The sequence below is a fragment of the Sebastes fasciatus genome, chromosome 21 (genome assembly GCF_043250625.1).
Source record: "Sebastes fasciatus isolate fSebFas1 chromosome 21, fSebFas1.pri, whole genome shotgun sequence".
Taxonomy (NCBI): Eukaryota; Metazoa; Chordata; class Actinopteri; order Perciformes; family Sebastidae; genus Sebastes; species Sebastes fasciatus.
The window spans coordinates 14,404,276-14,418,763 of NC_133815.1; the positions used below are offsets into that span (position 1 = coordinate 14,404,276).

Sequence of the window (14,488 nt, forward strand, 5' to 3'; positions counted from 1 at the left end):
ACTGGCCACTTAGAAAAGGCCTGCAGGAAACACACACACACACACACACACACACACACACACACACACACACACACACACACACACACACACACATCTATACGTACACAATGGCTGGTCAGAAATCCTGCAGGAAACTGCACAGGGGAATTCCTGCTAGGCCAGGGCGGATTATTTCCCCCCTTACTTCCTGTTCCTCCGTTTCCCCCTCCTGTCTTCCCTCGCCTCTCCTCAGCCCTCCTCCCCTGTGTGTCTGCACACTCTCATCTTCCTCCTGAGGCCATTGTGTTAACTTGCGAAGCATTTAGGATGTATGTTGCATCAAATTAAAAGGCAATTCTCTTTTCTTGCATAATTTTATAGGCTCTTTATTTCTTACATAACCTCGCTAATGAATTTTCTTGTCTATGAACATTACAGCAAGGTAAAGTACCACAAGCATGAACACTAGGGCTCAGAATATCAGATTTTCACTAGCCTAAAGAATTTCTCTGTAAGGGTTAGGGCTGTCAATCGATTAAAATAATTAATCGTGATTAATCTCGTGATTAATTAAATTAATAATTTTTTTATCGGTTAAAAATGTACCTTAAAGGGAGATTTGTCAGGAATTTAATACTCTTATCAAAATGGGAGTGGGCAAACTTTCTTGCTTTATGCAAATGTGTGTATATATTTATTACTTGAAATTAATTAACAACTCAAAACAATTATAAATATTGTCCAGAAACCCTCACAGGTACTGCATTTAGCATAAAAAAATATGCTCAAATCATAACATGGCAAACTGCAGCCCAACAGGCAACAACAGCTGTCAGTGTCTCAGTGTACTGACTTGACTATGACTTGACCCAAACTGCATGTGATTATCATAAAGTGGGCATGTCTGTAAAAGGGAGACTCGTGGGTACCCATAAGACCCATTTTCATTCACATAACTGGAGGTCAGAGGTCAAGGGACCCCTTTGAAAACACCAAAATTTAGCCTAAGTTTGGAATGTTATTTAGACTCCTTCACGACAAGCTAGTATGACGTGTTTTTTTTAGGTTTTCTAGATTCATATGATACCAGGATCTTCACTGTAGCTTTAAAACTGAGCCAGCTACAACCTAAAAATCACAAATTGCGTTAATGTGTTAAAGAAATTAGTGGCCTTAAAACAAATTTGCGAGAACGCGTTATTATCGTGTTAACTTTGACAGCCTTAATAAGGATATTATGATTTCTATAGAAAATTAGGAAAAAAATAATAATAATGCTGTCAGTCAAATTCATCTTTAACTTTGTTTATTGTGCAGTTTGTCTCTTTTTTGGCAAATGAATTACACTCAAAATATGAGTATAGGGAGGTGGAGAGAAAGTCTGAACCATTCAAGAGGCGCTAGACTATTTACACCATTTTATCATATGTGTATTATTAACATGATATCAATATTTAATGTTTTAAATATCACGATTATCGTCAATGATGTAGTGATTAAACAATTAATTCAGTAGTCAATTAACAAAAAATAATTTAACTATAGTTTTGATAATTTATTATTTTTGAAGTAATTTATCAAGCAAATATGCAAAAACATTTTATGGTTTTAGTCTCTCAAATGTGAGAATTTGCAGCTTTTCTTTGTTTTTATTTGATTATACGGGTTAGGGTTAGGGTTATATATATATATCCCTATATATAGAGATGAATATTTTGGGATTTTGAACTGTTGGTTTGTTAAAACAATCAACTGGGGGTCTGGGAGATATTTATGTGTGGTGTTCAACTTGTGCTCTCATATTATTGACAAATAAATGATCAATCAATAGATAGTTACAGCTCTAATGTAATGCATTTAGTTTTAGTGACCAACTGCAAAAATGAACATGCGTACTAAGAGAGTAAAGACATTTCCAGGCACATATTTTAGGAACTGTAAAGAGGCCGTTTTAAGGGATAGTGTTTGTCTCCTGAAAAGTGACTTTCCCAGTTCAGACCCCCGTGACCAGCGTTCGACATAGACGGAGAGGATTTCAGCCCACCGTTGTGTTGCTCATAGCTCATAGCTCATTGCTCGGGGGGTTTGTTGATAAATAGACACGGCGGCTCTCATTCTCCGCTGCCACCGCTCATATTTACCCCACACAGTCTCAAAGACCACTCGGACATGTCAAATGATCAGGCTGCTAATGGTCAGCAGCGGAGAAAGAGGGGAAAGGACACGCTGAAAGGCTTTGTCTCTGCCTGTATAATCAATTGACCTGATTGATAAGGGTGTGTCAGGGTTACATTGTGTGTGTGTTATGTTTCCCACGCCCAGTGCTTCGGGTCCTTCTGTCTGTGTGTGTGTGTGTTATCCGACCCTCTCAGCTCAGCCTCTGTCCATCAACACCTTCCTCTGGAATGTTAATGAAAAACAACAAGGGAATCCCAAAGAATTTACCTCTCTGTCTCTCTCTCTCTCTCTCTCTCACTCTCCTTTTCTCTCCAGGATCATCTCCTTTTTGTTGCAGTAGATGCTGTTTAAGTTAACCGTCTCACTTTGTCCCATGTTTGTCTTTGGTTCTCCGCTTTCTGTAGCCAATTTGCAAAGTAGGCACTATCGTTTAAAGTAGTTCCAAACACTTCAGGGACAGCCCTACAGAAAATAAAAAAAATAAAGTTTTGACAATAGTGTAACTAATTTATTTAGCAAAAAGGGGAAAACATTTTAGCCTCTTAAATGTGAGAATTTACTGTTTTTTTCTGTGTTATATCACTGTTGATTGATTATCTTTGGGTTGTCGACTGTTGGTCTGACAAAGCAAACAATTTAAAGACGCCACCCTGTGCTGTGCTGTGCTGTGCTGTGTTTTCTGACATTTTATAGACTAAACAGTTCCTTGATTAGTTGAAATGAATCACCGGGGGTTAAAAAAACAAACAGCGACTCACCAGTAGGTCAGTCATCGCAAAATCATGCTGTGCAGCCAAACATCATTTAGACTCCCAGAAATTATTTTATTTTCTAGTGGGGGATCTGAACGTTTCCAAAGATACGAAAATATGTCAGCTTTTCTCGGAAAATGTGTATAAAATGATGCACAAAACATTAGGGGTGCAACGATGCATCGATCTGGATCGATATATCAATTCAATGATCAACGGCCAAATATCATCGATGCAAAGTGAAAATATCGTTACATATCATCATCATCTTTAAGATAGACCTATATTTAAAAAAAATCACACTTTATATTTATTCTTTTTATTAAAAAGAACATACACCGATCAGCCATAACATTAACACCACTGACAGGTGACGTGAATAACATTGATTATCTCGTTACAATGGCACCGGGCAGTGGTTGGGATATATTAGACAGCAAGTGAACATTTTGAACTTTGTGTTGGAAGCAGAAAAAATGGGCAAGTGTAAGGATGTGAGCAACTTTGACAAGGGACAAATTGTGATGGCTAGACAACTGGGTTAGAGCATCTCCAAAACTGCAGCTCTTGTGGGATGTTCCCGGTCTGCAGTGGTCAGGACCTACCAAAAGTGTTCCAAGGAAGGAAAACCGGCAACAGGCTCATTGATGCACGTGGGGAGAGAAGGCTGGCCCTTGTTGTCAGATCCAATAGAGAAGCTACTGTAGCTCAAATTGCTGAAAAAGTTAATGCTGGTTCCGATAGAAAGGTGTCAGAAGACACAGTGCATCGCAGTTTGTTGCGTATGGGGCTGCGTAGCCGCAGATTGGTCAGGGTGCTGTCCTAATGTTATGGCTGATCAGTGTATAGTTTTTATTTAAATATCTGAAAGAGCCCAGTAATAATACAAATGGTCAAATCGTATTTTAGTTGTTTTTTGTGAGTTGATATATAGTAGGGCTGTCAAAGTTAATGCGCTAACACAATTAATGCATTAACGCAATCGATCTTTCGGAGGTTGTAGCCGACTCAGCTAGAAAGAAGGAAGGAGGCTAAATAACGCTCCAAACTTGCGCTACATTTTGGCAAGGAAAAACTGTCTTGGCCATTTTCAAAGGAGTCCCTTGACCTCTGACCTCCAGGTATGTGAATGAAAATGGGTTCTATTGGTACCCACGAGTCTCCACTTTACAGACATGCCGACTTTATGATAATCACAAGCAGCTTGGGGCAAGTCATAGTCAAGTCAGCACACTGACACACTGATAGTGGTAGTTGCCTGTTGGGCTGCAGTTTGCCATGTTATGATTTGAGCATATTGTTGTATGCTAAATGCAGTACCTGTGAGGGTTTCTGGACAATATTTGTCAATGTTTTGTGTTGTTAATTGATTTCCAATAATAAATATATACATACATTTGCATAAAGCAAGCATATTTGTCCACTCCCATGTTGATAAGAGTATTAAATCCTTGACAAATCTCCTCTTAAGGTACATTGTGGACAGATAAAAAATGTGCTACTAATCGATTGACAGCCCTAATATAAATGTAACTGATGTGTTAAATGGGCATATGATATCGTCTCGTATTGATCGCAGGCCACAGACTTTGTGATTTCAGCAAATATCGTATCATTGTCCAAAAAATCGATACAATGTCGTATCGGGATGAAACTTGTGATTTACACCCGTATAAACATCTAGAATATCTGCAGATGCAGAGAGGAATGGTGCAACCGTAAAAAAACACGAGTCAATATTTCACTCAATGTTGACTGTTGCAGAATATATATGATACTGTAAGGCAGTAGAATAAGATGATTTTAACAACTTTATAGCTACAGAAAACAGAAAGGCAAAAGTTCCATGTTATAATCACTAACAGAACTCTGCAGCATTTTGTCTCCTAACCCCAGAGCGTTGGCATTAGGTCACAGTGGAGCTGCTATCTCCTGATTTGGCTGGCGATGTCTGTTAACCGCCACTCATAGAGGAAGTCTGGCTAAACTGTCACCAGCCTCCGTGCAGTCACCCTGGGGTGAGAAGAAGAAGAAGTGGGGGAGGGGCGTTTTCTGGTGTTTCAGAGTTGTCATGACACTGAGCATCACAAGCATGTTGAGTCCCATGTCGTCTCTCAGGATCGCTGCATATTTTCACCGCCGATCTTCAAGAGTGCGTGTGCATGCATGTGAGTGTCCATGTAAAAGTGTGTGTGTGAGCGTACATGCACCTGTCTTGCTTGTATGCCTGCGCAGAGAGGTGTCAGGGTGCGGGGCGCGCATGCGAGGTGTAAATGCGCTGGCACCCAGTCGCCACCTCGGGGGTGCGAGAGGAGGGTGGCGGCGGTGCACGCGTGTGTGTGATAGCAAGGGTGTAAATTGAGCTGTGATGGTCCAAGGAGGAGGATATGATTGGATGAAACGACGAGACCTTGTGCGCGGCGAGAGGCACTTAGACACACTCTGCTCTAAACTTGAGCGCGCTGAATTCCTGTTTTTCTCCTGCCCCATTCTTTATCACTCTTCCATCACTCTCTTTGTGTTTGTAGATCTCTTAGCTTTCATCTCAGACCGAGCCTTTGAAATGTAATGCTCTCTTCTTTCTATCAGACACACACACACACACACACACACACACACACACACACACACACACACACACACACACACACACACACACACACACACACACACACACACACACTCTTCCTCTTTTGTGCTTATATCCTAATAACGCACACCTTTTTTTGTTTTATTTTTGCCATCTCTTTGTCTATAATCTTCTACAGAACACTTGCGAGTAACACTTGAGTATTTTTCCAAATGTTCCTAAATGCAGAGGGATATAAAATAAGGGTTGTAGGAGGTCTGTTTTTCTCTGTCTGTCTTTATTTCTCTCCTCTCTGTATCATGTCTTTAACAGCTTCACCCATCTGTTTCTCCTTTTCTTTTTTCTTTTTCGCCATGCTCAGAAACACAAGGAGCGGGACAGGCACAAACCGAGACACAAGAAGATCTCCATGGACATGTCGCCCTCCCTCGTCCTTCCTAACATCATGGTCCCAGACAAGGTGACACTCCTCCACTCCTCGCTCTCTTGACTAGGCTAGTTGAATATTACAGCAGGGGTGTTTTTTTGTTCTTCACCTTGATTTACCTTTTGTTGCTCTTCTTGTCTGTCCCTCACATATCCTGTACTCCCGCTGACCTTCCCATTTTTGGTCCTCCCTCTCTCAACCGGCATTGTTTTGATAATTTTCTCTCCTTGTTCCGGCATTTCTCATGGTTCCTGTCCTCCCTTTCCCTCCCTTTTCATCTTCTCCCTCCAGACCTACAACAGCACTAGCGCAGCGGGAGGAGGAGGAGCCGCCTCTCTGCCGGCCTCCTCGCAGAAGCGGCTAGACGACGGCACCGCCCGCTTCACGACCGCCAACTTCCAAGAAGTGTCGTCCGCCCTCTCCGGCGGCGGTCCCAAAGACAGCTTGGCCCCCGATGCCGGGAAGGTGGCGTCCGAGGCGAAGAACAAGAAGAACAGCGGCGCGACCCACACTGTGGGACAGAGGGGTGGCCGCAAGTCTCTCACCTCCTCAGGGAAACCCCTCGCCTCCGCCGTGGTAACCATGGCAACCTCCTCCACATCTGCCTCTGCTTCCACTGGGCCTTTCCACCAAGGTGAATTAATGGTCCCGTATGTTAATTCTCCCCACAACTGGGAATTAACCCTGCACAGTTAGAAAAATGGAAACGCACTTGACAAATCATCCGGTGTTACTGCCCTGCCCACCCACCAAAAAACTGCAAGTGCAGCACATTTGCAATTACAGCAATGCTATTAAAACCCAAATAAGAGTGTGATTCATGCGGTTTGTGTGTGTGTGCTGTGTCATAGGCTGGATTTTGGCCAGACACCAGAGTTTTTGTGTGTGGCCATGATAACAGTGTTTCGTCTTGACCGGCCTCTGGCTCCTGTAATCGGGGGCCCTGTCTGGGAAAAGACAGAAAGAAAGAACATGTGGGGTGGTCAGGATCTGAAAGGAGTCAGCGCTCACACTGAGCTCCCGTTGTTTTGTACTATCAGAACCTTGAAGCCCTTGTCAGGTGTGTGTGTTTGTTTGTGTCTAGTAGAAAATGGTGTGTGTGTTTTGAGTATCCGTCCATTTGTGTGCTCTCGAGGCGCTTCCTCTGTTCCATGGGAGGACTACATGATGAGGGAGGGCTGACTGTGGAGCAGATAGAGAGCAGGAGAGCAGATAACATTCTTATTTTAGTTATCTTGCTTCTGCTCCTCCCATGATGATGGAAAGGGGGGTATGAAAACTTTTCCAGCTGTAATGTCTGTTTCCTCTGTTTCGTGTCTCTCCTGCTACTTGTCATTCATTGCTGTCATTGTTTTTCTTTCTCCCAGGCCTCCTGTTGACCAGTGCCAGCAAGACGCCCTCTGCCCCCTCCTCCTCAGACTTCCTCAGTTTCTCAGATCCATCGTTGCGTTCGGGGGGCGGGACTACCTTCTCCTCCCCGCCGTCTTTCAGCAGCTGCCTTGTGAAGCCCAGCTCGGAGGGCGGAGCTTCAGAGGGAACTACGACACTCTTCGGCTCTCTGATGTCCGCCACGACGGCTTCTGCAGGTAGTTTATTTACGTCTAATGGTCATCTTTAGTTTTATTAAAATTAGGGCTGTCAATCGATATTAATTTAATTGCATGATTGTCAATAGCTAATCACAAATGAATCAAACATTTTTAATCTGTTCAAAATGTACCTTAAAGGGAGATTTGTCAAGTATTTAATACTCTTATCAACATGGGAGTGGACAAATAAGCTTGCTTTATGCAAATGTATGTATTTATTTATTATTGGAAATCAATTAACAACACAAAACATGACAAATATTGTCCAGAAACCCTCACAGGTACAGCATTTAGCATAAAGAAATATGCTCAATTCAGATCATGGCAAAGCCCAACAAGCAACAACAGCTGTCAGTGTGTCAGTGTGCTGACTTGACTATGACTTGCCCCAAACTGCATGTGTTTATCATAGGGTGGGCAGGTCTGTAAAGGGGGACTCATGGCTTGTGACCCATTTTCATCCTCATATCATGAGGACAGAGGTCAAGGGACCCCTTTGAAAATGGCCATGCCAGTTTTTCCTCGCCAAAATGTAGCAGCAAGTTTGGAGCGTTATTTAACCTCCTTCCCGACAAGCTAGTATGACATGGTTGGTACCAATGGATTCCTTAAGTTTTTTAATTTTATATGATGCCAGTCTATCTTCACTCTAGCTTTAAAACTGAGCCCGCTACAACCTAAAAATCGCAAGTTGCCTTAATGTGTTAAAGAAATTAGTGGCCTTAAAACAAATTTGCGATAACATGTTATTATCGCGTTAACTTTAACAGCCCTAGTTTTTACCTTTTTCATGGTCACATTTTTGGTCTCATCATTACAGCGATGCCACAGTTTTTTAAGGAATGTTACTTGAGCAAATAATCAGTAGGTTAGGGCTTAAACTAATTATTTTCATTGTTGATTAATATGTTGATTATTTTCTCGATTAATCGATTTAGTTGTTTGGTCTATAAAATGTCAAATGGTGAAAAATCTTGATCAGTGTTTCCCAAAGCCCAATAAGACGTCCTCAAATGTCTTTCTTTGTCCACAGCTCAAAGATGTTCAGTTTACTGTGGTAGAGGAGTAAAGAAACCAGAAAATATTCACATTTAAGAAGCTGGAATCAGAGAATTTTAACTTTTTTTTTCTTAAAAAGATACTCAAACCGATTAATTGATCATCAAAATTAATTTCATTTAATAGTTGATAACTAATTTATTAATTGTTGCAGCTGTACAGTAGATTCATTAATAATAAGTAGTGGTAATTGTTAGATGCAGCCCTAATTTACAAGAGAACTGATGAAGCAGGTTATGCTCTCCTCTTGAAGTAGATTCTTTGATGGCCAACAAACCACAACAAAACACCAAGAGGCCGCGGGCTTTATACTTGAATATTCAGTTCTGCTTTCTTATCATTTCAGTGGGCGGGAAGCTGTATGAGAATTCCCACAGTCACACAGCCAGCGAGACGACAAGCCTCGGTGGGTCCGCCGGCTACAAACGGCCCCAACCCTCCAGCTCAGCGCCGGGGATCGGAGGAGCGGCGGCAGGAGGAGGGGATGATGGGGTGAAGAAGAAAAAGAAGGGCAACTGGCGAAACAGATTTGGACCTTGCTTCACCAAGGATGTGAAGCCTCCGGAGCCGGCTCCCTCCCTGAATCTCCCCACCTCCTCCACGGCCAACACCCCCTCCTCCTCCTCCTCCACCGCCTCCCCATCCTCCTCTTCGTCCTCGACGCTCACGGGCCGGCCGGGCTTAGTATCCAGCAGTGGATTAGGAGTGGGGGTGGGAGGAGGAGGAGGAGGAGGAGGAGAGAGGGGGCTGGGGGTCATGGGTGTCAGCGGTGGGATTCAGAAGTCCCCGTCGCTCCTCAGGAATGGGAGTTTGCAGAGCAACAGCAGCTCCACGACCACTGGGCCAGGTGAGGAGGAAACTGTTAACACACACAAAACACAACAATGGGCCTCATGCAGCAACATTCTCTTAAAGTTCTCTTATATTTTCCCTTAATTTTCTGTTAAGTGAAAAAATAAGAGAAGTCAACTCCAGATGCACCAAACGCTCTTAACCATCCAAATCTGCTCTTACCCATGTGATGCTGAATGATGAATCCCACTTGATCATGAATAAAAGGGGGCGTGTTCAATTGCTTATTATTAGCACAGTTAATGCCCCTTAAACACTATAAAAGGGCAGGTGTTGTGCCGTGTGCAAATACTCTGGCATATGCACAATAATTGGAGATGCCACCAAAAAAAAAAGGTTGTAAGAAGAACTTCAGCAGGAATGACACTAAGGTACTGTTAAATAAACTTACACAAAGTAAATGGGATTTTCCAGAGCGTCTGTACTGACGTTTCAGGAAAATTAGGATCAATGGACGAATAGTATTTCTTTAGCCCTCATTTTTATTAATCCAATCATTATAATTACTCTACAACATATAATAATCTAAATTTGATTATATGACATTTTTTTCATGTTCCTCAAATTAAAAACTTTCCTTGCGTTGGACAAACAATTTGTGTACTGTGAAAACAAGATGTTTTTTTCCTATTATCTCAGTAAGAGTGCTCTCCATCACCCATAACATTTCCTCTTACCCAAGAGAAGAGCAAAAATAAGAAAACATTGGTGAAATTTGTCGCCATATCACATCCTGCATGAGGCCCGTTGTGTCACAACGATAATAAGAGTTTTTGAAAGCTCTCATGATGAGAGATCTCTCGGATACATCTGTCTGTCATTATCGGCTGCATTTAGGAAAATGATCTGCACAGTTTTGCTAAACAAAGAGCCAGAAATTATGAAGTTATTGTTGGCAGCTAAAAATGAGGAAACGGGCTGGTTTAATTCAAGCATCCATGTCCCGTTAGACAGAGAAGTTGTGTCCCATCGTGTTCTCCATAGCGTCATCAAAATGACTAAAAGGGAAGTGGCTTCATGTGTGGCATCACTGTTGCAGTTTTTGTTCTTCACGTCCAGCTCCTGACTCATGGAGCTTTCTTGTCACTCACCACTAAATGCTGATGAATTCAAACAGAAATTGTTTGCAGCAAAGTATTAACATTACAATCACAAATGGGAAGGATTTGACACACCTTTGTTATTGGCTCCTTGTGTGCGCGAGTCAGAGCTACGGCTCTATGTGCCGTTTGCTCACACACGTGGAAGTGGTCTGTATGTTTCTTTCATCGTGTTCTGTTGCTTGGCAACTGTCTTTATGCTTTGGAGTTCCCCTCTGCTGATGGAAATGGCTCAGTACAGCCCACACATCCCCACATCTCCCCTTTCTTACAGAATTACAGCCCTTTTGTTTCTCTCTCTCTCTCTCTCTCTCTCTCCTTCCTCTCAGTCGCTGTCCCTCACCTGCTTTCTGCTCATCCTTTAAATCCTCATCTCACCTGTTGAGACTGCTTTGTGCAGTCGAAGGTGTTTGTGTGTTTGCAAAGTCAATGCATATATGTGTACATGCTCATTAAGTCCAAATGAAGAAAATATATGCTCTTATGGCCAATATCCATCACTGATCAATATGATCAGCTGATACTGATCACCAATTTGTTCCATATTTACACAAGGCGCTTGCATAAGAGACACTTGTGTTTCTTTGTTACGAAGCCTGTTTTTTTTTTTTTTTTTTCTTTGTTTTTTTTATGGTTCCTAATCCTAAAATATTATTATACTGTATTTTTCAATTTGGGGGCTGCACGGTGGTGCAGTGGTTAGCACTGGCGCCTCACAGCTAGAGGGTTGCAGGTTCGAATCAGGCTTGGGACCCTTCTGTGTGGAGTTTGCATGTTCTCCCCGTGTTAGCGTGGGTTTTCTCCGGGTACTCCGGTTTCCTCCCACAGTCCAAAGACATGCAGATTAGGTTAATTGTGGACTCTAAATTGCCCGTAGGTGTGAATGTGAGTGTGAATGGTTGTCTGTCTCTATGTGTCAGCCCTGTGATGGACTGGCGACCTGTCCAGGGTGTACCCCGCCTTCGCCCAATGTCGGCTGGGATCGGCTCCAGCCCCCCCCGCGACCCCTAACGGGATAAGCGGTTGCAGATGAGGGATGAGGATTTTTCAATTTGACTACTCTTTCAAACAGTTCATTACATCTACAAATTATTTTTGTCCTTAACCTTCAAAACTTATAATGAATATTAGACAAAGCACTGTTGGATTGGAGCATCGGTAGTAATTAGAATCAGAATCAGTTTTTAATCGCCAAATACATACTGTACATACAAGGGATTTGACTCCGGTTTTATGCATCTCTCTAAATGTGCTTACACAGACACAGAAATAACAGCTAGGAACAAAGACAACAAAGCTGGACAAATAAAGGCAAAGAATCTGTCATCTATACAAGTAATGAAAGAAATATGTGTAACAATGACAATAACATAAGAATAAAATAAAAACATCTATAAACAAGTCGAGTGTTCTTTAAGTGTAAAAAAATACAAATGGTGCATAGAAATAAATACCGAATGGATATACATGGACTGGATGATTATGTACATGTGTACATGTCTATATACTGTATGTACAGTATGTAGGATTTATATTGACAGTGTACATATTTTAAAAAGTTAGTGCATTTAAGAGTGTAAGACTTATAATCTATAACAGCAGCAGTTCTTTATGTTGTTTTTCCTCATCGCAGTATAGTTAAAGTGCAACAATACATTGATTCTGATTTAAACATTTCTTGCTTTGTATGGTATGACTGTCTCGATCTACATATTTTTTAATATACGTAGCTAAAAACTTAAATAAAAATTGGTGTTATAGTCTTTGTCTGCTTGCATGTGCATTCAGATGCAGACTATTATTTTATAGTGGGATCATAGCTTTATGCCATCCACTTTATACATTTATCATTACCCCCAATTTAATGGGGTTAATCATGACTTGACATAAATTTCCTTCTACATATTTATTACTTTATCCATTTTATGTTACTGGGAGGAAACGTGTTATAAAAGCAACATGAAAATGCAGCAATTATACGTTTGGCCGTCTCACACATTGAAATGATTTTATCACTGCAAACCTTCCAATGTATTGTTGCTAATAGTGTAAGCACAAGTCGTGTCTATCCATAAATATTGATATTCAGTCACGCTTTCAAACGTGTGTGTAGTGGATATTTTATATTTGCGTTGCTTTGAGGATGAGTTGGGGAGTCAAACATGAGGACTGTTTGCGTTGTGAATATAATTATTTGCAGCAGTGGTGGTTGAGGATGATTTAGTTTTGTGATTCATCTCAGTTTTTGGTGCTTTTCCCTACAGCAGTCAGTGGCGGCATTTCTGACCACAGCTGGTGGCAGAAGATAGGCTAGACAGTGGCGGTTATGTATGGCTGTGCATTATACGTGTGTGTGTGTGTTCTTCTTCTTCCTACTGTAAATATTTAGCTGAGGGTTAATGCAGGGCAGTAATGGGGAGGATCCTTGGCGTTTATCTCCCCCCCTCCATCCTGTCTGCTGACTCCACCGTGCTGATGGATAGATAGTTAGCCTGATAGATATGTGTTGGAGGGTGGGGAGAGGCAGGGGGTTAGATTTTGGTTAGGTTAATGTTTGACGGCAGGGGGGTCACCGATGGGACGGAGGAGCCGGTGGAGCGCAGTAGGTTCGGTGTGTGGGGGAGGAAAGATGTTGGGTGGACATGAATTTATTCAGACCAGCGGGAGTGTGTGTGTGTGTGTGAGAAAAGAGACAAGAAAGCACTATTAGCTTATTGCTGCTTATTTGTGTATTTATTCGCTCATTTATATGATTTGTTTTTTTTATTGTTTTTTCAAAAGATTTCTTCAGCTGTAATTTTTTTTTTCCTCATCCCAGTGGAATCATAATTATCAGCAACTTGGTCTCACTGCAAAACACGTGAGGGGAAGTTGTGAAAACCAGGGAAATATTCAGTGAACAGGATTTCATTTAAATACCAAATTATTAAGCGTCTGGGGGAAAATATAAAACCTGTACATTTCTGCATTACAATAAATTATTTGAAGCTTGGATGAATAAAAAACAATTTGGGCTCTAGGAAATTTTACTTAAAAATTTCAAAATGTTCTGTTTTTTGTTGTTGTTATTTTTATGTTATTTTATTTTAGAATTACATTTATTTATTTTTTGCAATATAGTTTTAATCAGTATATTAAACAAGTGTGAGCAGCGAGCATTGTGGTGGATCGAGCTTAAAGGTATGTTTGAAGAACAGGGAATTCATCCAAAACAAAGACTGTTAAACACTTGAAGCTGAAGAAAAACAACACTCACACACACACACACACACACACACACACACACACACACACACACATGCAGAAAACCTCAAACAACACATCTGAAAATTGACAAACAATTTTAAAGTGACAGTTCTTTCATGCTTATTAGCAAATATGTGTGTGTGTGTTCCTCATCCATAAACTGCTGAATAAGTAAATTGGGGAAAAATATATATTTTCAGTTGCATTTACATTAGTTCAATCACACCTCAATTTGAAACCTAACTGCACGTAACTGCAGAGACTCTTGAATTTGGTTGTCTGTCCAAACTGTTGTTGATTTTGCAACAGATGTGGCTTTACCAGTCTGTGGCAGACCCACATACATTATGCTATACATGCATACAGACAAGCACGCACACACACACACACACACACACTTGCATTGACTGCCCTCGATGTAGCTCTGCTCCCTCTACACATTGCCGTGATGTTTGAATACATTTCTGGTCATCTTTGGTGGTAGAAAATTCTCAGAATAATAAATCTTTCTGTTGTCACGATGGTATTCAGTGTTTGTCTCTACATTCCTGTTTTAAACATGATTAAATGACTGTCTACAGTTTTTACCGGGCTTCAGCATCACACTGCTCAAACACAGAATTCAGAGCACTGATTCAGCTGTTTAGTAACAGAGTATGATGCCATCCACTTGGTTTTTAGATTGGATTTAACCTTCCCTAAATAGACAACAT

General features: G+C 41.3%; 1 protein-coding gene across 7 annotated transcripts in view; it reads left to right on the top strand.

The window, feature by feature from the left end:
* Positions 1-14,488, top strand: part of mllt10 (MLLT10 histone lysine methyltransferase DOT1L cofactor) — a 56,556-nt gene that overhangs the window by 22,272 nt on the left and 19,796 nt on the right. For all 7 annotated transcript variants that reach the window (XM_074622617.1, XM_074622615.1, XM_074622614.1 and 4 more), the window contains 4 exons: positions 5,864-5,962; positions 6,221-6,563; positions 7,297-7,515; positions 8,924-9,424. In XM_074622617.1, the coding sequence (XP_074478718.1) occupies positions 5,864-5,962; positions 6,221-6,563; positions 7,297-7,515; positions 8,924-9,424 (1,162 nt within the window). The remainder of the gene's footprint in view (positions 1-5,863; positions 5,963-6,220; positions 6,564-7,296; positions 7,516-8,923; positions 9,425-14,488) is intronic.